Source organism: Photinus pyralis, unplaced genomic scaffold, assembly GCF_008802855.1.
Source record: "Photinus pyralis isolate 1611_PpyrPB1 unplaced genomic scaffold, Ppyr1.3 Ppyr1.4_LG2, whole genome shotgun sequence".
Taxonomy (NCBI): Eukaryota; Metazoa; Arthropoda; class Insecta; order Coleoptera; family Lampyridae; genus Photinus; species Photinus pyralis.
This window is the reverse complement of record NW_022170403.1, coordinates 178565-200286: the sequence shown is the minus strand read 5'-3', so window position 1 is coordinate 200286 and position 21722 is coordinate 178565. Positions and strand designations below refer to the sequence as shown.

General features: G+C 35.4%; 1 protein-coding gene and 1 non-coding gene across 2 annotated transcripts; one reads left to right on the top strand and one right to left on the bottom strand.

The window, feature by feature from the left end:
- Positions 1-4785: 4785 nt before the first annotated feature.
- Positions 4786-4904, top strand: LOC116165199. The gene has a single exon (XR_004144103.1). It is a non-coding gene; the product is annotated as a 5S ribosomal RNA (ribosomal RNA).
- An 8623-nt stretch (positions 4905-13527) lies between these two features.
- Positions 13528-15093, bottom strand: LOC116163007. The gene has a single exon (XM_031476826.1). It carries the CDS (start codon positions 15091-15093, stop codon positions 13528-13530), a length of 1566 nt encoding a protein of 521 aa, XP_031332686.1.
- Positions 15094-21722: the final 6629 nt, after the last annotated feature.

Genomic DNA, 21722 nt, shown 5'->3' with positions numbered 1-21722 from the left:
CCATCACAACATCACAATAATCAAATAGGGACAACACAAGGGAATTAACAAGTTTACGTTTGACAGAAAGTGAAAGAATATTTTTATATTTATAAAGACACCGAAGCCGACCATACGCGGATTGTATCAACTTACTTACATGCGGGGTGAAGGTAAGATTTTCGTCTAGTATCAGACCCAAGTTTTTGTGAACGGTTTTAAAGTTTATTACGTTGCTATCAATATTTACATCGGTTAGTGAAGAATTAATTCCCCCAAGCAAATGTTTCTTACCGATTAACATTCCTACAGTTTTAAATGGATTTAGAATAAGAGAGTTGTTACTTGACCATTCGGATATACGATGCAGATCTTCATTAATTAAGGTAGTTGTATTTGAAAACTGCTCTGGATAAAACGAATAATAAATTTGATTATCGTCTGCATAACTGTGGTACCGACCGTGGTGCACACATCTACTGAAGTCGAAAGTAAACAGGGAGAAAAGAAGTGGCCCTAAAATTGACCCTTGCGGAACTCCAGTAAATACTTGCATGGAAGACGACATACTTTCTCCACACTCCTCTTGCAACGCAACGTACTGACATCGACCGGTTAGGTAATTTTCAAACCACGCTACCGCGGATTCACTACTACCCAGGTATGATAGCTTAGACAACAGCACTTTATGGTTTAGTCCATCAAAAGCCTTCGAATAGTCCAACATCAGAAGTAACGTTATTTTTCCTTCATCCATCGCTCTAAGCATATCATCCGTAAGATCCAGCAAACACGAGAAGGTGCTGAAACTGGTAAAAGATCATTTTGCAAAAGATAACTTTGCAACTGCCTCAGTACAACACGCTCAATAATCTTTGATAGCATTGGCAAGATGCTTATTGGTCGAAAATCAGAAAATGTTTGGGGTGCTTCTACTTTAGGAATTGGACGTATTTTAGCTTGCTTCCAGATCGAAGGAAAAGTATTTGTTGAAAAAGAAAAATTAATTATATGAGTTAGTGCGTCTAAGCAAAAGGGCAAGCATAACCGTATCATATATGTGTTTATATTATCAGTTCCAGGGGAGTTAGATTTAATGGAATACGTGATACGTTCTACATCGTCCTTGGATACACACACAAGACTAAATGGATTTTTTACATTTGGATGAACTGACGTGGAAAATTCATTCATGGTTGTATAGTTGGGAGGAATAGCTTTAATGGAATTGATAAAATATTTATTTAAATCTTCCGCGTTTCTTAAATTAATTGGTATTGTGTCAACCGGATCGTTACTGTGAACGCCTAGCGTTTTCAAATTTGACCAAAACTTTTTGGGGTTGTCCACATTTACCTTTAACACATGCTCCATGTAAGCTCTCTTTTCCCTCCTTATAGAAGCAGTAACAAAATTTCTTAGGGACTTATAAGCGATCCATTTACGATTAGATAATTGAAGATTGGCGTTAATATCTTTTAAGCTAGCTTTGTATTCCTTTAGGGCTTTATCCCGTAACGACATCATTACACGAATTACATCGGTGATCCAAGGGCACCGTTTTCTAGTTATTAAAGCAGTTCTAAATGGAGCAAATACATCAAATAACTCAGTGACACACAAATTGAAGTATTCTACTTTAGAGTCAATATCCCCAAGGGCGTGACAGTATGTCCAGTCAACTTGCAAGGCAGCTCGTTCAAAATCAGTCATGTTCATGTTCTTGAAGTCTCTGTGTAACGAAGCACCCGGAATTTCCCCATTTAGTTTGCCGTTTACAAGGACCACCCTGTATAGTAAGGATTGGTTTGGGCTTCGTTACGCAAGAAGACCATGATATTGAGCATTTTCCGCAATGCCATGGAGATACCGTAATTAATTAGTCCGCCTACGACCGCTCCTGTTGGAATTTTGGAATTATTTTTGTAACCACCGAAGGATGTTGTCCTGGCGAAGATGAGGGACAATTAATATTCTTTGGTTTCAGCGCCGTTAATTATTTATAAGATGTTTTAGATTTCCATAATAAGTAAAATCAAGGATAGAACGAGTTCAAATCGAGTTGTTTACAAGTTTTGCAGTCCCGTCCGTATGCCTGCATGTTGCGATAAGAGTGTTAAAGCGATAGCGCCGTTTGAGAAGAAAAAGTCCAAGGGAGCTTAGTTGCAGATTGGATTTATGAGTACTTAGGTTTGATTACGCTTAATTAGGTAAGCGCTGTTAATTAATGCCATGTTAATGGGCAGTAGTAAACCGTGTCAGAAACCGTCGAGAGAGGTGTCCACAGAGGCGCTGTAATTTTTCTAATTGTTTGCAAGTTGTCCCAGATTTTTAAGATAACCACAGGAGTCGCAATTAATTAAAAACCGATTATTTTCTACACCGCTCGGTGCGAATGCAGCGAGGCTTTGGGAATTCCATGTTCCACTTCTACCAAAATGGGTTTTCCTTTAAAAGGAAACACTCAGTTTGGGAAGTATCTTTTCTGCTTCATACTTTCGAGTTGTAAGTACGCCTTTTGATTTTTCTAATTTGCGAAACCGTATCATTCCGAATCCACCGAACCCCTTTTGCTTTACCCTTTTACCGTTTGAGCGACCGTAAGTCAATCCGTTATCCTTTCCGTTTGACTACCGTTTTGAGTTTACCTTTTTTTTTTCACCTACCGTAACTTTTACCCCGTTCCGCTAAGTTTCATTACCGCCTTAAGCTTACCGTATTTTCTATCGATAGTGTTACCACCGTTTAATTAATATCACCGTTACTTAACCAAGGTAAGCGCTTAATTTTCAATTACGTTGATTAAAGGGGGGGAAGTATATTCTGTTCTCCTTGTTTTTTCCGCTTTTCGTTCCCCTAGACACCGCTAATTGATTTGTGCTTTATTGCTTTATTCCCTTTAGGAAATTTACCGTCAGGGCCGTCGGCCATATTTTGTTTTAGGTAATCCGGAAGTGACCGCCGCCATTTTGTGGTGAACCCTGACCGATCCCTGGTTATTCCGTTCTCCACTAGAGGATACCCGGAGGCTTTCCACCCCGTCCGCGAAGACCGCACCGCCCCTTTTCCCAAGACTTCGGGGGTGCTGAGTGAAGTCTTGGTGACGCCCGAGAGACCGACCGACCGTTTACTTTGTGAATTGAATTGTACAATTATATAATTAGTCATCCATTAAAGGAACTTGAAATAATATTGTGCTTTCATCTTTTAAGGTACCGGTTGTGCACGAGCGAAGGGGGAAGTTCGTCGCATCTGAACGTTATATAACCAAAATCAAAGAAGGAGCAGCAAACTGTTTTTCCTTAGTATTCCGAGACAAGAAAACTATTTTTTAATAATGTAGTCCAAAGGCTTCAGTATTTGATGCGAGTTGTTTTTATCGATGTAATGGATACGGCCGTCGGTTGTCCACACATTTGGTTTAGCGTATATTTCACAATACTGTTTATACAACTGATATCGAAGAGCAGTTAAGTCTTCACTGATTAAGAATCCAGTTTTCTTTAATAGTTTCTTGGATGCAAAAATTTCGGCTCGTTTCCGGTAAGAGGCAAACTTAACAATTATAGCTCTTTTAACACCATCTTGCCGTTTCCCAACACGATGCGTTCTCTCAATATCCAATTCTGTGCAAGTGATGTTCAGCTTGTTTTCTAAAAATTGTACGACGAGTTGATCGCAATTCTCGTTCGCAGTTTCCAAGATTCCTGAGATGCGAAGATTATTCCGTCTGGTATATTGCTCTAAAGCATCATGGTCAGCCTCAACTTTTGCTACACGGCCAACAGTTTCGTTACTAGTTACAGTTAGGGTTTTTATAGCTGCACTGATGACATCTATTTTTTCATCCATTTTTTATTAAACATCTCCTCGATAGATTTGGTGACGCTAATCGTGATTCTTGATATCAGCTCGGATTCAGGAGCTTCCTCAGCAAGACGCTTTGTCCTGGTATCTGGCATGTCAACGTTAATAGATAGGTGCTTATCAACAAACAAGACTTGCAAATGTACACACACTTTACGTTTTAGCCGAGGTTATTAGTTGAACGTATACAATTTTAATGGGTTTCACTTCCAGTTTTGCCACTTTAAACTCAATCTTCCGGCCACTTTAAAGGATATTTGACTACCTTATGGCTTATGTGTCGTTAATGTCGCGTTAACAAGCGCGAAAGAACGTTTAATTATGTCAAACTTCACCAACAGCTTTATTTAACGCAGAGCACCAATATTTGCACACCTACTCGCACGACATTCAAGTCACAAAATTACTGATTATTAAAATTTCGCGTTACTAAGCAATCTAACTTTCTTACAAAAAGTGAAATTTTACCTTTTCTTCAGGACGCGCGCCAAAACACTTCACGTTAAAAAGGTTATGTTTAATACCAGTGTTGCAATATTGTGCAGGAATATTCAACATGGTTGCAGCTTCATGCTAGCAGTAATGTTTATTAACTATATTTAGCACTTCGTTTAAAAAAAAGTTTAATTCAAGGCAAGTGCCAATCAGTGAAAAAGTGCCAACAATTGGTGGTTTTACCCTATTTAGCGATACCACTTTTACACTTTGGGAAATTTAAAATTGTTTCGTTTTGTGCATTTTTCGAGACTTTTGTATTCCCTTTGCGATTTTAAGGAACTCTCCTTCATTCATCGAAATATTTTATTTATTTACGTTCGATTAGAAAAGTGCTCAAAATTGGTAAATTTGCGACACGTTTGAATCCTTTGCGTGCATCTCTTTGTTCTTCTTCTGAGGAATAATTTCTGGAATTGTTTCCCTTAGATCACCATATTTCTCGACAACGGCCATACCACGTTGAAAACACCGGTTCTCGTCCGATCACCGAAGTTAAGCAACGTCGGGCGCGGTCAGTACTTGGATGGGTGACCGCTTGGGAACACCGCGTGCCGTTGTCTCCTTTTTTTTTCTAATTTTCGCTTCCTTTTGACACATCGCTCATCCGGAAGAAAAGTGGCACAACACAAAATTTCTATTAATTTAGTTAGCCCGTTAAAACATCTCAAAATCATACTTACTAACTACTAACATTTGCACATTTGTTTGTTTTTTCTGAAAATTATTTAGTTTTGTGACACATTCTAAAAACAAAACATTATATTTTTAGTTGTCCAACTACAGCAGTAGAAGTCTCCTTATCCTTAAATTAAGTAAGCAACGAATAGTACAGCAGGATAATAAAGAAAACGATAACAATCAATGGAAAGTTATTGCGAGAGAAGAAAATGTTGATAAAAGTTCAATCATTTTCACTTATAATTGCACAAGAGGTTTGAATTTTACCGAGTAAATTTGGGTTGTTAAGGTAATGAAAATCTGTTGCCTAGCAATTAGACGAGAAAAACTGTCAACTAATAAAAATACGACACCGAAGGTGGAGCATTTTTAGGTTGACAGTTTTTCGAGTTCAATTGCTAAATGGAAACATATTTGAATTGCAACAACCCAAATTTACTCGGTTTAAATACAAACCTCGAGTGTAATTCGGCAGGACAATTTAACGAACAAGAAATTCACCAACTAATCAATTATTGACAGACGTCAAACTAGTCATAATGGGAAAGGATAATGCGATAATTGGTTCGAAAATGAATAGTGAAAAAACCACTAGTGCATTTGTCGCTGGAAAAGTTGCAGGTAACTTTTGCCGCTGTCAAAGTGACAATTGCACTGCGGCTTATGCGATTTTTTATACATGAGCTGAATTGTCACTTATAATTGCACAAGAGGTTTGTATTTTACCGAGTAAATTTGGGTTGTTTAGGTAATGAAAATCTGTTGCCTAGCAATTAGACGAGAAAAACTGGCAACTAATAAAAATGCGACACCGCAGGTGGAGCATTTTTAGGTTGACCGTTTTACCTTGTCCTTCAGGGGATGCAAGTTCATTTTATTATGTTTCAAAACTGAATGTTATGAACTTGACTATATGGGACATAAAAAGTAAGGATGTGCAATGTTATGTATGGCACGAGGGGGAAGCTCACACGAAATAGGAATCTGTATTTTAAAATATTTGGACAGTATTAAAAAAAATGAGAGTAGTCTGGAAGATAACAGAATTGGCAACAGAAATAGGTATTACATTTTTTTCCGACAACTGTGCTGGACAACAAAAAAACCGTTTCATGATAGCTGCATACATGTATGCCGTCCAACATTTTGGATTCTTGGAAAGCATAACTCACAAATACCTTACAGGCCATACACAAAATGAGGGCGACAGTGCACATTCTTTGATAGAGCGTCAAGTAAAAAGGTCAAAACGATCCGGTCCAGTATACATACCAGATCAGTATGTGACTCTTATAAGAAGCGCAAAAAAGTCAGGTGAGCCGTATATAGTAGAAGAATTATGCCACAAGGATATTTTTGATCTAAAGCAGTTGGCTGCTGACATTGGATTCAACGTATTCCCAAAAAACGCTAATGGAGATACAGTAAAGAAATCTGAAGTGAAAGTGTTCAAGGTTACGAAAGATTCTCCAGGACAATATTATATAAAACTAGTTACCTACAAGACGATTTTCAAATAATGACTTTAAACCGGAGGAAGAAAAATAAAGAAGTAGAATTAAAAAATGCTTATACTCGGAAGGTTGGTATTACAGATAAAAAGAGTGGACTATTATCATTATTTAAAAGAAAATTCAAGCCCGTACCAGCCAGCTACAAGTCATTTTTTGAGGCATTATAAATTTTTTTTATTATCTTTATGAAATAATAAATTTAATTTCAAAATTATCTTTGTTTGGTTCACGTTTCACTGATAATTACAAAAATTTTCACAAGAAAAGTGACACAATTCAAATCGGTGGTAGAAAAAAATTTTTAAGCCCGTTATTCTTTTCCGAGTACTTATGTTTCAGTATAATACAAAAGCTTGGGAGGGTAGGATCTTTCATTTTAAATTTCAAGTTTATAATACTAAGCATAAAAAAATAACAGTTATATCTATGGAGATAAAAACTTTAAATCTTAAATCGCGTTTTCCAATAATGCAGTTTTTTTATTTGCGTCACTTTTCTTCCGGATGAGCGACATATTTAGCGATACTACTTTTACACTTTGCGAAATTTAAAATTGTTTCGTTTTGTGCATTTTTCGGGACTTTTGTATTCCCTTTGCGATTTTAAGGAATTTTCCTTCATTCATCGAAATATTTATTTACGTTCGATTAGAAAAGTGCTCAAAATTGGTAAATTTGCGACACGTTTGAATCCTTTGCGTGCATCTATGGCACGCCATTTTACTATTTAATATATAAATTGGTTACAATTTAAAAAAACAGAAGAAAAATTAATTACATTTATGTCATGACATAATAAGAATTACCAGAATTATTATTATGTCTACGCATAATTTTAATTACGCATTTATTATTATGTCAGTACATAATAAGAAATACGCCAATTGAATTTATGCATTGATTCTTATAATAGGAAATTATTATTATGTACATAATTTTAATTCAGAAAGCAGTCGTGCTACGCTTGACAACATTGCAAATCGTCGAAACGGTAACTGAGACACGGCCTCCAGCTGGTGTTATTTGTATAATTGCCGCCACTTTTCACCTTTCATTTTTACGAAGCCTGAAGCAGTTGTGGTGTTGTTACATTTTGTTTATTTGTTAATTGCTATCTTCTTATGTTTAAAATTCGTACTGTGCAGCTATAAACTTCAGGTAAGCCATAATACAATATTGCTAAAGTGATGTTATAATATACTTTTGCTTTTTTCAGACTACTATCACCTAAAGTGTAAAGAGACATAAAGGCCATTTGAGCATAATTTAAAAATGGGGAAGGATCAAGATATAGCAAACCGTCGTTTACGTATAGCAGCAAATGCTGCTAACGAAACAACGTTAGAAGAAAGGGACTTTGCTTCTTTAGTAAGAGCCCCCCTGGCTGCTGTTATAACAACTATTGCTGCAGCTCTAGTGATATTAAATTATAGAAGAAAAAAACGAAATCGAAAGTATTGGGTACGTCCCTGGGTAGCAAGGCGAAATGCAAGAGGAATCATGAATTTAGTAAATAATGAGCTATTAGTTGAACATCCTGAAACATTTCAAAACTATTTACGAATGACCAGTGAGTCCTTTTTAAAATTACTTTCAAAAATAGAACATTACATATCAAAAGAAGACACTGTTATGAGAGACTGTATTCCCGCAAAACATAAGCTAATGATTACTCTACGCTACCTAGCAAGTGGCGAAACATATCGCAATTTAATGTATTCAACACGTGTACATGAATCAACTATTGCCCAGTTCATACCAGAAGTTTGTAGAGTAATTTATTCCACATTAGTCAACGATTACATTAGGGTATGTTTTATAATTCTTACGTACTTACTGGATCCACAAATGTATCAACTTTTTTTCAGATGCCTGCTACATAAGAAGAATGGCAACAGATAGCAGATGACTTTTATCACCTGTGGCAAATTCCAAATACGATTGGAGCCCTCGATGGGAAACACATTGCATTTTCAGCACCATTAAGTGCTGGTTCTATGTTCTATAATTATAAGGGGTTCAACAGCATCGTATTGCTTGCTTTAACTGATGCCAAGTATCGCTTCATATATATCAGTGTTGGTACTAACGGCAGGGTATCAGATGGGGGTGTGTTTACACAAAGTAGTTTATATAGGTTTTTGGAAAGTAATTGTCGAAACATACCTTCTCCTAAGCCTCTACCTGGCTGTGCAAAGCCTGTGCCATATGTCATTATATCAGACGCTGCTTTTCCCCTGAAAATGTATCTACTTAAACCATACCCATTTAGGGGTTTAACCGATATTCAAGCAATTTTTAATTATAGGTTAAGTAGAGCAAGAAGAATTGTAGAAAATTCCTTTGGCATTCTTGCTAACAGGTTTAGAATCTTGCTAGGAAAAATTAATTTAGCTCCTACTAAAGTAAGAGATATCGCACTAGCATGCTGTGCTTTACATAATTGCCTTATATAAAATTGATATTAATACTAACAGTAATACTAATAATAAAGTGCCCCTTGAAGGATTACAAAGGCAAAGTGGGAATCGCCCTTCAGCACCCGCCATGCAAATACGAGACGAGTTTGCAGCATACTTTAATGGTGTGGGTGCAATAGAAGTGCAACGGAATATGATTTAGTTAAGTAATTTATTTGTTAAAAACTAAAAAGTGGTAGTTTTATTGCTCAGTACCTATCCAACACATCAAAAACACATGTTATAATTTCACGCTTTAACTGCCTAAGTGTTATTTGATTTTTTATTAGTCGTAGTTGTGTATCAAGGTGGTCGCAGAACGTTTCATTCTGATCCTTTTCACTTTTAGCTGGTTTGTTACTTAAAGATTCAAGTGCCGACGTTGATACTTTCAAAAATTTAGTTTGTAAATCTGCATCTCGCTTTCGTTTTGGTTTTTGCGGTACCTAAAGATAAAATATTTTAAGTATATCACATGCCATAAGAATAATTCTAAATTATTACCAAATGTGTTGGAGTGCTATTTATAGAAGTGCTGGCATTACTAGCTACGAATACAGGCGGTGAGTGAGCATCTACTTCAACTTGCGGCCTTCCAAACCTGAGATTGTAATTTTCATTATAATATGTTAGGTAAAATTCGTATTTCACACAATTCTGCAATTCTGGATATTTCACAAGAAAAAGATTGTGCACACGGAGAAAAATGGGATTTTGGCATTATGTTAAATTAAGCGTAGCGTATTAAATTATCAATAGGTAACCTAAAATAGCAATTCGTAAAATAAGTTTATCAGGAAACCAAAGCTGTACCAACCAAGAAGGAAATTAATTCAACCTTTAAATGAGAACATATCATTCCGGGAACCAATATTCTATTTTATAATTTGGGATTGATTTATTAACACATCATACCCATAATTGTAGAAGAAGCGATCACGATAAAGCATGACGTCACACACTTATTATGAAAAAACTAACATTTCGCCAGCTGTACTGTTATTTTTGTATTAAAGTTAGGAAGTTAGGTAAAACATTTCAATACGAATAAGGTATCAGTCTATTATTATAATGTACCATTTTGATTATTGAGTTTCATCGTTATTCGTTATCAACTTATTATGTAGGTATTTTATTGATGTGATGGAATTTGAATTTGGTATTGATTGATCAACGATCAACTATCCATAAACACGTAATGTAGCTATATGATTTTGTTGCAATAAACACAAAATACCTACCTACAATCTTGGTTGATATAGAGCGTGAAAATATCGGATTTCCTATAAAGTTAAGCGTTAAGTCGTATTTACATGCGACGCCAATTCCCAGTATATACGCCAGATCAGCGGAAAATAATCATACTCGAAGAATGTTTGATTACACACCTAAGACCGTTTAGACTGTAGGTACATTGTTAAATTTCCGGGATGTAATATTACTTCGCCATCGCTAATGAGAAGAAATCATTATATGTGGAACATTACGTGCTATACGCATAATTTATCAGTACAAATGGATAGTCTTTAGTAACGTTTTGCTGAATTTTCAGTCTCGAAACTCTTGAATTTTAATTCCTACTTTAGTTAAAGGAGTTCTGTGATGTTTAAGGTGCATTAACTAATCAGTTTTTAAAATAAATGTTAAAATGGATCAGTATACAAGTGACCTATTAGTGAAGTGGGGTTTATTGGAATATGTGACAGCTTTTTCTGGTAAGTAAAAATTTTTTTCTGTACCTATTTCATGAAACGATTTTGTTATGGTCATTGGCAAACTTTTTGCATATGTTAATCCCGAAGCTAATCTTTTGGTTGCATTTTTGCAATCGAACTAATGTGTTTGAATTATGGACACAGATGCTCGTATCGACATCATTGCGCTGCAAATGCTACGGGATCAAGACATTGAAGCAATCATGACACCCATTGGAGACCAATTAAAATTTTAAGCCAATCTATCTCTTTGGAAGGAGGATAATTTGAAAACACAATTAATGGTTAGTATGTACACTTACTTTTTACCTCGTTTTAAGAGAATTTATTTATTTTATTTTAAGTATTTGCATTGAATGTTTAATGCTTGGTAAAAAATGATTGTTGAAATTATGTGGATTTTTCGCGTGTTTATTTAGCCATGAACACATAAACAAATTATTTGTGTTTATCTTCAATTTTAAAACAAATTTTCATACTTATATAATTAGGTACACCATACTTTTTTATTGTTCCTGTTCGCAGTAGTATAGGCTATTCATTTAAGTAGATTTTGAATAGTGTTTTGGTTGTTTTGTTTTTCCATTTTTACAGCGAATAAATATTTGTTCTCTCATCTTCTGTATCTTTTGGAATTTCCTAAGAGTCTAGATTTTGTACCCGACGCACCCATAGATGCCTAAAGTTATTTTTTATATAAATCAATTATCGGTCCACTAAAGGTTACACAAGAAATAAGAATGTCATGAAATTTCAGATAAGTACTTAATGACTAAGCCTAGCTTAAACTTGATACTAAATGCTAAGTATGCGAAGGAACAAGTGCCTAGTAAGAAAGAACAGGTAAGTATAATTATTAATTAATTGTGAATAATGATATTGCTTGAATCTAATTTAATATTTACTAAACATTACCAGAAATATGATGGGGGAGTTAAATGCTCAGAAAACAGGGCACAGCAAAGTCACTGTGTATAATTGCTAAATGATTGGAGTGCTCATTCTAACCTTTTAACAATGTACATTAATTTTCACATGTACCCCGTTCGTCGTGCATTCCAGTCGTCGCCGAACATCCCTGGGGATGCATGGAATCCTTTAGTACAATATAGTATTTCCGACAAAAGTATCAGTATAAGATCAAACAATCATCAAGCAGGATACGTATACATCCACCATAAGCATCCTGATAATTTTGCAGTACAACGAATAGTTTCTGATGATCATGACTTTGCATTTATCACTTTTGTAATGTTAAATCGTCAGGGTACACCTATAAGCAGGCATACCAAGCCACCTGAATTTCCTGTTACTTTAGACGTAATTTAAGGAAGGAATTGCATGTACTTACTGTTATTTTGATGACTGGTTCGCGAGCTAAACCTTTTGTTGTAAACGAGGTTGTAAATCTTCATTTACACAGAACCTTATACAGGTACTATTTATTTCATAACACAAATTTATGTACAATTATTTACAAAATTACAACACCCTTTAATGTAAATTGAGCACTACCAACTTTTGAGTCAACCTACTTCGATTGTAGGCGAAATGTGACTGCTTGAAAACTAAAAAATTGACTAATTAACACCCTAAAACTAAGAACATTTATTGCAACCATATGGGCTGCAATATTAGCGCAAAGGACCGCATGCAAGCGGCTCCTTTGCCTAGTCACGTATTAAATAACTTAAAAATTAGGGTGACAGGCGAAAACAGAAAGAACACGGAAGTCATAAATTGAAATAAACATATGGAATTTGTAAAACCGCACAGAGTGTGTGAAAGATTGAAATGGAAAAAATTCTAAGAGTTCTGAAACAAAAAAAAATAAATGGAACTTATTCTGATTTAACAAAAATACTTATAAACTAACAATATAATGACCGGCGGCGTCTAAATTGACAACATGCTCTTTAATTTTTGCAATCCACTCGTCACATATTGCACGGGGTCTATTGTTATGCCGGCCCCTTAAATCCTTTGGAGATTTTCCTGCTAGAAGTAGGTTGTTTAATCGCTGAACTTGCCAATGTGATACGGCATGAAGACTCATAAATGCCTGCTTGCAAACGGAAATTCGATTTGATTGATTCATAACAAAGTATGAAAAATTAGATTTTCTTTCTTCCTTAGGTGAAGTACCTCTTACTCTGTGTCTCTGAATGGGATTTGCTACCATAAGTCCTTGCAAGTATGTGTCGTGTCTTGTTCGTTTTTTGGCTTACCGTCGTGTAATTTAACCATTATAGCGTTTTTTTCATCCTCAGTGAACTGCTGCATACATTTTTTTTGCAGCTTAGAAAATATTAAACTTATTTTAATGTTTAAGCAAAAATGGTAACTTACCTGCATGGAGGTCCTACAGTCTTTGCTTCCTTTGCTAGAAACATACGCCTGACCTTGCAAGCGTGCTATTTTTATTTTGTTGTGTTTCCAACCATCCACATTCCTTTTTCTTTTCCTGCTACCACTACTATGATTATCTGCTCCTTCACTATCACTGGATGACATTTTTACGTATTTAAAACTGTTAGAAGATGACTAAAACGGCATAAATACACACACGAGACTAACGCTGTGCTTGTAAACAAACATTTGCGAATTGTGTTTGGATTGAGATGAAAAACAGTACAAGTCAGGGACATGTACGGTTTTTACACTCATTACTTTGGCGCAATGTGCCATACACCGTAAACGGTAAAGTAAATCGTACGGTTTTTAAACGCAATCAATGTGGGGCACCTTCTAAAACAAAATGGCTATCTTACTTTAAAATGTCAAATTTTGGACTTGTGAGGTTTTCGAACTCACCGATTCAATTTTCCGGGTTACTAAATCTCTGTATTTCAGCAACACGATTGGCAACATAGGTTTGCCATTTATTTGGATTATTTTTTAGCCACGCCAGTACAATCATGGAATCACACCAATAATATTGTTTGTTTATGTCTATTCGTAATATATTTTTAAATTTATCGGTTAATTGAGCTGCCAAAACTGCTCCACTCAACTCAAGTCGCGGTAATTTGACATTTATTAATGGCGCTACCCTACATTTTGCGGCTAAAAGTGCTACCTTTACTCTACCATAACCATCGATAGACCTTAGATAAAGACACGCTCCAAATGCCCTTTGAGATGCGTCCGAAAATGCATGTAATTCAACTACCTTATAATCGGATATGAGAACTTGTCTCGGAATGATTATTTCATTGATATAATGTAATTTGTTTTTGAACGTCAACCATTTTGTATGCAAATAAGCAGGAACTGATTCGTCCCATGTTAATTTAATTTGCCATAATTCTTGGACCATCAATTTTGCAGTAATGATTATTGGAGCCAGTAAACCAAGAGGATCATACATTTGTGCAGTAGTTGCCAAAATTGTGCGTTTGGTAATTTGTCCTGGTATTTCAGAAGAATTAAAACAGTAAAAAAATGAATCTTGTTTCGGGTTCCAGCCTACCCCTAATGCTTTATTTTGATTATCAGACAGTTTTAATGATTTATTATCAGTATCATCCCTAAGTTCCTTGACATTACTTTTAAATTTTTGCAAAGAAAACCCTGCAGTAAATAGAATTTGTTGTATATTTCGTTTAATAGTCATTCTCATTAATGTCTGTAGATTGTCGGACCCTGTTATAAGGCCATCGACGTAAAAGTCTTCCTTAATTATTTGAGCTTCTAAACCAAATTCTTTTTCATTGTCTAGTGCAGTTTGAATCAAACATCTAATGGCCAAATATGGCGCAGACGCCGCCGTACCGTATGTAACAGTGTTTAACTGATATACTGATAATTCGTCACTTTCATTTTCCCTCCATAAAATTCTTTGATATTTTTTGTGTTCAGGATGTATTTGAATCTGGCGATACATTTTTGTAATGTCCCCAGTTAAAACATAAGAATAAAGTCTAAATCGAGCAATAATTGAAACTACTTCATTTTGCAACTTTGGGCCTACCCATTGAACATCGTTAATGGACAGTCCATTCGTAAGCTTGCATGACCCATCGAACACCACTCTGAGACGAGTTGTTTCACTTGTTTCTCGGAGAACGCAATGGTGTGGCATGTAGAAGGCTACCTGATTATCTCTCTCAATTTTTGTCATGTGATTTAAGGTAATGTATTCATTAAGAAAGTTAGAATATGAAAGTTTTAATTCCAGATTGTTGTTTAACCTTCTCTCCAAGGCATAAAATCTATTTAAAGCAGTGTCATAAGAGTCGCCCAATTTGTTTAAAGTAGGTTTGAAAGGTATTTTAACAATAAACCTTCCAGAAGAATCACGTTTAGTAGTTTGATTGAAATAATCCTCACAGTATTGCTGTTCTGCAGTGAGTATTTTCTCTGCTGAACAAAATTCATCCATTTGCCAAAACCTTTCAACGCTTTTGCTCAAGCTAATGATAGACACGATATATTTATATTTCCTTCATCAAAACTTTCGTCTTTTATCTCACCTGATATGCAGGGGCGCCGACTTATCAAAATTTATGTGGGTGCTCACCAAGCCAGAAGCCTCACATATTATGTCCACAGATAGATATAACCGTCTATCGTAGGTGTAGTCTTTTTTAGTGTATGAAAGAAATTGTATTAACCAAGTACTGAGTAGATTTTTAAGTTTTTATTTTCGATTTATATAAAAAAAACTTTATTTTTATTGCATAAGGCATAACTGTAGATTATGAGAATAAAAGTCTTTAAATAACTTTAATTTTAATTATATTAAAGGTTAGGTAACTAAATTCCATAATCCATTTCGTTAATGGTTATACAAAATCAAAATGTTAATTAAAATGTATAGTGTATGTACTATCTTACTGTAATTTAATCTTCCACATAGAAAACATTACGCCTAATTTCATTGGCTTTTATAAATTTATTTGCAATTTTATTTATGTTAATCTTTGTACCACAGTCTTTGTGTACATTAATAATTGCTAAATTGTTTAATCTTCTTTGCGTCATAGTAGACCTTAGATACGTCAGCAACCTTCTTAATGTAGAGAATGACCGCTCAGAAGTACATGAACTAACTGGGATTGTTAGTGCAATCTGTAAAAATTTTACAAATTCCGTCAACATGTCTCGCAAAGAAGCATTTTCATCCCTACGCAAAACATTCACAATGTCTGATAAATTTGCGACTTTTTCCCCTCTTGACTTGCACACATCTAGAAACATATCCCGATGCAATGTGAGTTTGTCTTTATCAAAGTCTGACCCATAGAAAAGGACAACGTCATCAGCACTGGTTTCTCCTACCGCAAATGATTCTAATCGCGACGTAAGTTCCATAACATCACTTTTAAACCTATGATTCAGTGAATTTACGGTGACATCAATAATTTCAAAAAATATCTGTCTATACATATCTTCTGGTGATTGAAAATTATGTGCAGAGCTACCGTCATCAAAACGTCTTGGGATTGTCCTCATTCTTGGTAAAACTGGTTCGTCAATGTTTAATTTTTTTGCTTGTTCGGTCGCTTCATTCCACAACTTATGGTATTCCTGCCTTTGAGACAATAAACTTTCAGATAAGTTTTTTACATATGAATGTATGTCGCGATAAAATAACGATTTGCCTTGTAGACTGGTTCACTTTTCGAAGATTCTCTGTCCTAGGGGCATTTCAGACAACATTTGGCCAAATAGGCGTTTTTTACTAATTTGGACCTGCTGAACACGAATATCGATGTTGGCATCTCGAAATCTTAACAGGAAGTCCAGAATTCAAGATGGCGGCCAATTTACGAAAATGTTGATATTTTCACTCATGCGACTGATTTTTTCGATCTAAAAACGGATTATAATGTTATTCCTGACGGAGGTACAGCACGATAATAATCGTGACCAAATGTTTAAACAATGATTTCATAGTTTTTCTAACCTGAAAGTGCGTAAAAGTGGAAACCTTTTTTTCATAGTACTATGGCTACTGTTTAAATTTCTTCACATCGTGTAGGTATTAAATTATTTATGTTTTGGCAAGCATTTTAGTTACTGTGCGTCGTGTGATTGCTGGAGGTTTCAATGATTAAAGAAACGTTTTCTGTAACCGTCAGACGACACAGATTTCCTCCTTAGAAACGACCCATTTTTTCGATCTAAAAACAGATTATAATGTTATTCCTGAGGCACTTCACGATAATAGTAATAGTTAACTATTGTTTTAACAATAATGTAATAGGAGGATGCAGGATGCGTAAAATTAAGAATTACGAAATTCCCAGTTCCCCTTTGCTTGCTGAAAGGAGGACTTGCAAAACGACTGTTTCCAATAATCCTGACAAATATAAGTATTCCCGACATGCGTTTATATTGCATAATTCTTATAAAGTTTTGATAACTATACAATCTTTCGAATTTTACGTTAATTTTTAAATGAAAAAAATGAAGGTAGTTCAACTATACTGCGGTGTTTCGGAAGATTCTTATTTTGCTAGGTATTAATTACCGTTCCTCAGGATATATTATTATTATTAAAGGATGAAAGTATATGGAAAGTGAATACAAATTTATTAACACCTTCGTTATTCTCATGGTGTTAGGTCAATCGTCTTCTTGACAATTAGGTAGTACAAATCAATTGAGCTTTGCGATATTTTTACACAGTTTTGACGAACAATCCTATTTACAACGACAAAGGACGATATCTAGAGCAGCCTTCGGAATTAATCTAACGTTGGGAGAATGGGAACGTAGCTATTTTCAATTCAGGATAGATAAGGTAGTCTGAGCGACATTTCATAGTTTATAAGATAAAAAAAGTACATCTTGAGATTTACGCCTGATATGCCGTAATGATGGAAATGGATGAAACGAGGGATGAAATTTTAGAGAAGATTAGATGGAATCGCAAGAGAATGGAGTTCAGAATTGTTAGATCTAAAGCTTCGCAGCTCCTGAAACCTCGAAGTGATGAAGAAGCAACAGGAATGCATCTGTATCTGTAGCGTTTTTCTAGTATCCGCTTCCTTGATGTGAAAAGCTTCTAAGGAGGAAATCTGTGTCGTCTGACGGTTACAGAAAACTTTTCTTTCATCATTGAAGCCTCTCGCAATCACCAGTACGCCGTCAAATGAAGCCTCTTCAAGGTGACGAGACAAGATTTCTTTTGTTTTCCTCTAATAAAAGGAAATTCTTCCATATGAGGTCATGGACCATCGCGGATATCTTTCACACAACGCACAGGAACCAAAATGCTTGCCAAAACAGAAATAATTTAATAATTACACGATGTGAAGAAATTTAACAGTAGCCATAGTACTATGAAAAAAAGGAATCCACTTTTACGCACTTTGACGTTAAGCCTAATTTACATTTGGCAAGTTTACTGACGGAAAGTACTGTCGGACAGTAAACTTGCCACGTGTAAATGCGCGGACAGTGCCAGTTAAATAGAAATAGGGTAGCAAGCCTGGTAGCAAGTTTACTGGCAGAAAGTACTTTCCGCCAGTAAACTTGCCAAATGTAAATTAGGCTTTAGAAAAACTATGAAATCATTGTTTAAACATTTGTTTACTATTATTATCGAGCCATACCTCCGTCAGGAATAACATTATAATTAGTTTTTATATCGAAAAAATCGGTCGCATGAGTGAAAATATCAACATTTTCGGAAATTGGCCGCCATCTTGAATTCTGGACTTCCTGTTCAGAATTCGAGATGCCAACATCGATATTCGTGTTCAGCAGGTCCAAATTAGTAAAAAACGCCTATTTGGCCAAATGTTGTCTGAAATGCCCCTAGAACCAGTTAAAACGCTGTTTTTTATCAAAGTGAACCAGTCTATGTAGTCTGTACGCCGTACGGAAAATATTTATAGAAATCTTTCCTGCTATTTCGTGTGAGTAAAGTAAAAAAATATATCTAAATTTCTTCGTGTTTAGTAACTATCGAGAAAAAAGACCTAAATAGATAAATATCAACCGGAAAATTCTGTGGGTGCATCGCACCCACATAACTTTTTCTGTGGGTGCTTAAGCCCCGAAGCACCCACGTAGTCGGCGCCCCTGACTGATATGACCCATCCTAACTTTGTTTTTTGATATGTCAATCCGTTTTGTTAGATCTGCCCCACACAAACAAGTGACCAAAAAATGCTAGCTCCGATTAACATATCTACTCCCTGCGACTTATTAAATTCAGGATCTGCAATTCTGATATTAGCCGGAATGCTGATAGCGTTGGCGTCAAATGAGCAAGTTGGAAGTGCAGAAGCATTGTTTAAATACTTTATAGTTGGCCAATGTAATGGGAAAAATACTTACCAAAGAAATGTTAGTTCTGGTACAACGAATCCAGTGGGCGCTGCAATGTAGGTCCAAACTACTAGTTCCATGCCATGTAACAGATGGCCGCGCTTTATTACAGAGCCGTGTGAGCTTTACAAATTTACTCACCAGATGGCTTATTGAAAGTTCCTCGGAGGAGAGAACAATCATGCCATTGTTAATACGACACACTTATACTATTTATAAATAAAGTATTTAAACAATGCATATACTGATGTCATTTTAATTTTTAAAGAGAACAAACAAAGACCTTTCATTAGATGATATCAAGACGTGCGTATGTAAACAATGTAACCTAATACCATGGAATACATTGTACCTTCTTGTGGTTTGTCTTAAATTGCATTTACAAATTTTTATGTACAGCAAACTACACCTATTTTTATAGACGTTTCCGTTAAAGTAGCCGGTTGACTTTTTAAGTTTTGCAATTACATATTTGATATTTATGATGGTCAAATGTCTGCTGGCTGCAACTGTCATTGTTTCCCAATCCCTTATGTAGGGAATTTTACGAAACAAGGAAGACTGCTCTCACGAAAATGGACCATATCTAATCGTAAGATTTATTAACGATCCTCGAGATCGTTTATAATTTTGTACTGCTGTCTGTTCGTCTGTCCGTGTGCACGAGAACTTGGTTTAGAATCGTCTGATCGCTTTGGAAATTGGTACACATGTTCTTAAGGATATCGGAAAGGTCGCTATTGTTTTTCAGTTACGTAGACTAACGGGCCAAAAAGTCACAGCCCTAAAGTCGCCCGAACCTCCAAAAAAGGGTATCTTTTATCATTCTTGTTACAAAGAACATATGAATGCCCGGTTTTCTAAACCTCTAGCAACTATGTAAATGTAAAAAAAATATTGCGCATTGGCATTCCAACTGTTGTATTTGCGCAATCCAATTTTTTTATTTGTTAAGATATTTAAATGAAATTTTGTACGTACACACCTCGAGTAAAAGTAAAACTAATGCCTATTCATAAAATTTGTTTCGCGCATGCGCAAATCGATTTTTTTGTTAGGATATTTGTAATTTGTATGTATGTACCTCGAGAAAAAGTAAAAGTAATGCCGATCAAAAATATTTGTTTTACAAGCTGTGCTGATCTTGTGGGACAGAATCAACCCCTTAAGGTGTGTTGTAAAATGAAGCGTGAAAATCTCGAGGATCGTTCGGTATACGTTAGTTTAGGCGAGATACACATCATTAGGAAATAGAATTACGATTTATAGTGATCACATGAAAATATAAGAAGGCGTGAAGGCGAGGGTTTTTAGTTGAGAAACATCCAGATCATCGGATTATTGTTTTATAATCGGTCGAGAACGGGTGGAAAATTGTAATAGTCTTTTGATTCGCAGATTAGCATTAACGCTGTTGTTTGTGTCGCTAACTATGGACAGGCCATGCAAATTATTTGATCTTGCATGTTTTAATTGCATTGCCACATTCTTTCGTCCTTTCATGTGTTGTACACATCAGATATATTTTTTTTCATCTATATAAAGATAACCGATATTGGCTGTTTTGCCATCTAGATAATAGATAACTAATTTGTCTATATTGTAATCTAGGTACTAGATGAAATAATCCAAAAGTATATAGATAATTTTTTAGAATATTTCCCTCATATGTAATAAATCCCATATGAGGTGTGCAATTATCGCTCAATTACAGCGATAATTGCATTGTAGAATGCGAAAGAGCCCTGCGATAATTGCACTGTCCATATCCATGGCAACTGGCAACTCCTTTGGACACTTTCATAATTCACCGACAATTTATAAGTAGGTAACGTCAGTTTGAAAAGTAATGCTTGTTCGGGAAATATTCACATGTAATACCACTAGTGCTTGAATTATTTCAGGAAATTTGTTGAGCTCACCTTCTGTGTCGGGCTCTTTCACCAACATATGAAAATAAACTCATGCAGTTTTTAGACAACATGCTTTCAAAAAAATTATCGGGAACTTTGATGCACTTGTGCAATTACTTACGATAATTTATTCGCATCTATTTTACAGATAATTCACTTGAAAAAGTTTCTACAAACTAATAATTTCTCAAAAATGGAATCTTTTATCATCAGTTTTGTTTCCTGTTTTTCTCTTTGTAATGCATTACCAATGTCGGGCGAATTCTGTAAAACATGTTTTTGAATAAGCATTATATATTGAGATTGATTTAACCGACGGCGACGTACCGATATCTGGTAAACAATTTCCACTTGACAATCGAGACCTAGAAATTAATTTATTACAATGTTTGCACTGCGCTTTTATTTTATTACCCTTTTGTGCTTTAACAACAAAATGTTTACTATTAAATAGGTAGGATAAAGACGTAGGTGCCGCATTTGATTCTTCTTCTTCGCGTTTTTTTATCCGTATTTGTATGAGTGATGGTAATAAACTTTTCCATCTTCCATCTTCCATAGAACATTTAGTCAATTTAATCTTGCACAGCAGGTAAGCAATAAGTAAGTGAATTTTTCAACACTACTCCTAAAGTCCATTTTTAATTTCCTACCACTTTGTTTGTCGTTTGTTACTTAATAAAAATAACTCAGGGCAGCGGCGATCCTTTTGACCTCTCTTTACAAACCAAACGAAGTGAAGAAACGCACGTACAGACAACCTAATCTCCTATTTTTTTAAAGATAAATAATTGAAACTGTCAACTGTGCGATT

What these genes read in the sequence shown, in the direction of transcription:
- LOC116163007 (XM_031476826.1), bottom strand. Translation starts at nt 15,093, where the DNA reads ATGGATGAATTTTGTTCAGCAGAGAAAATACTCACTGCAGAACAGCAA.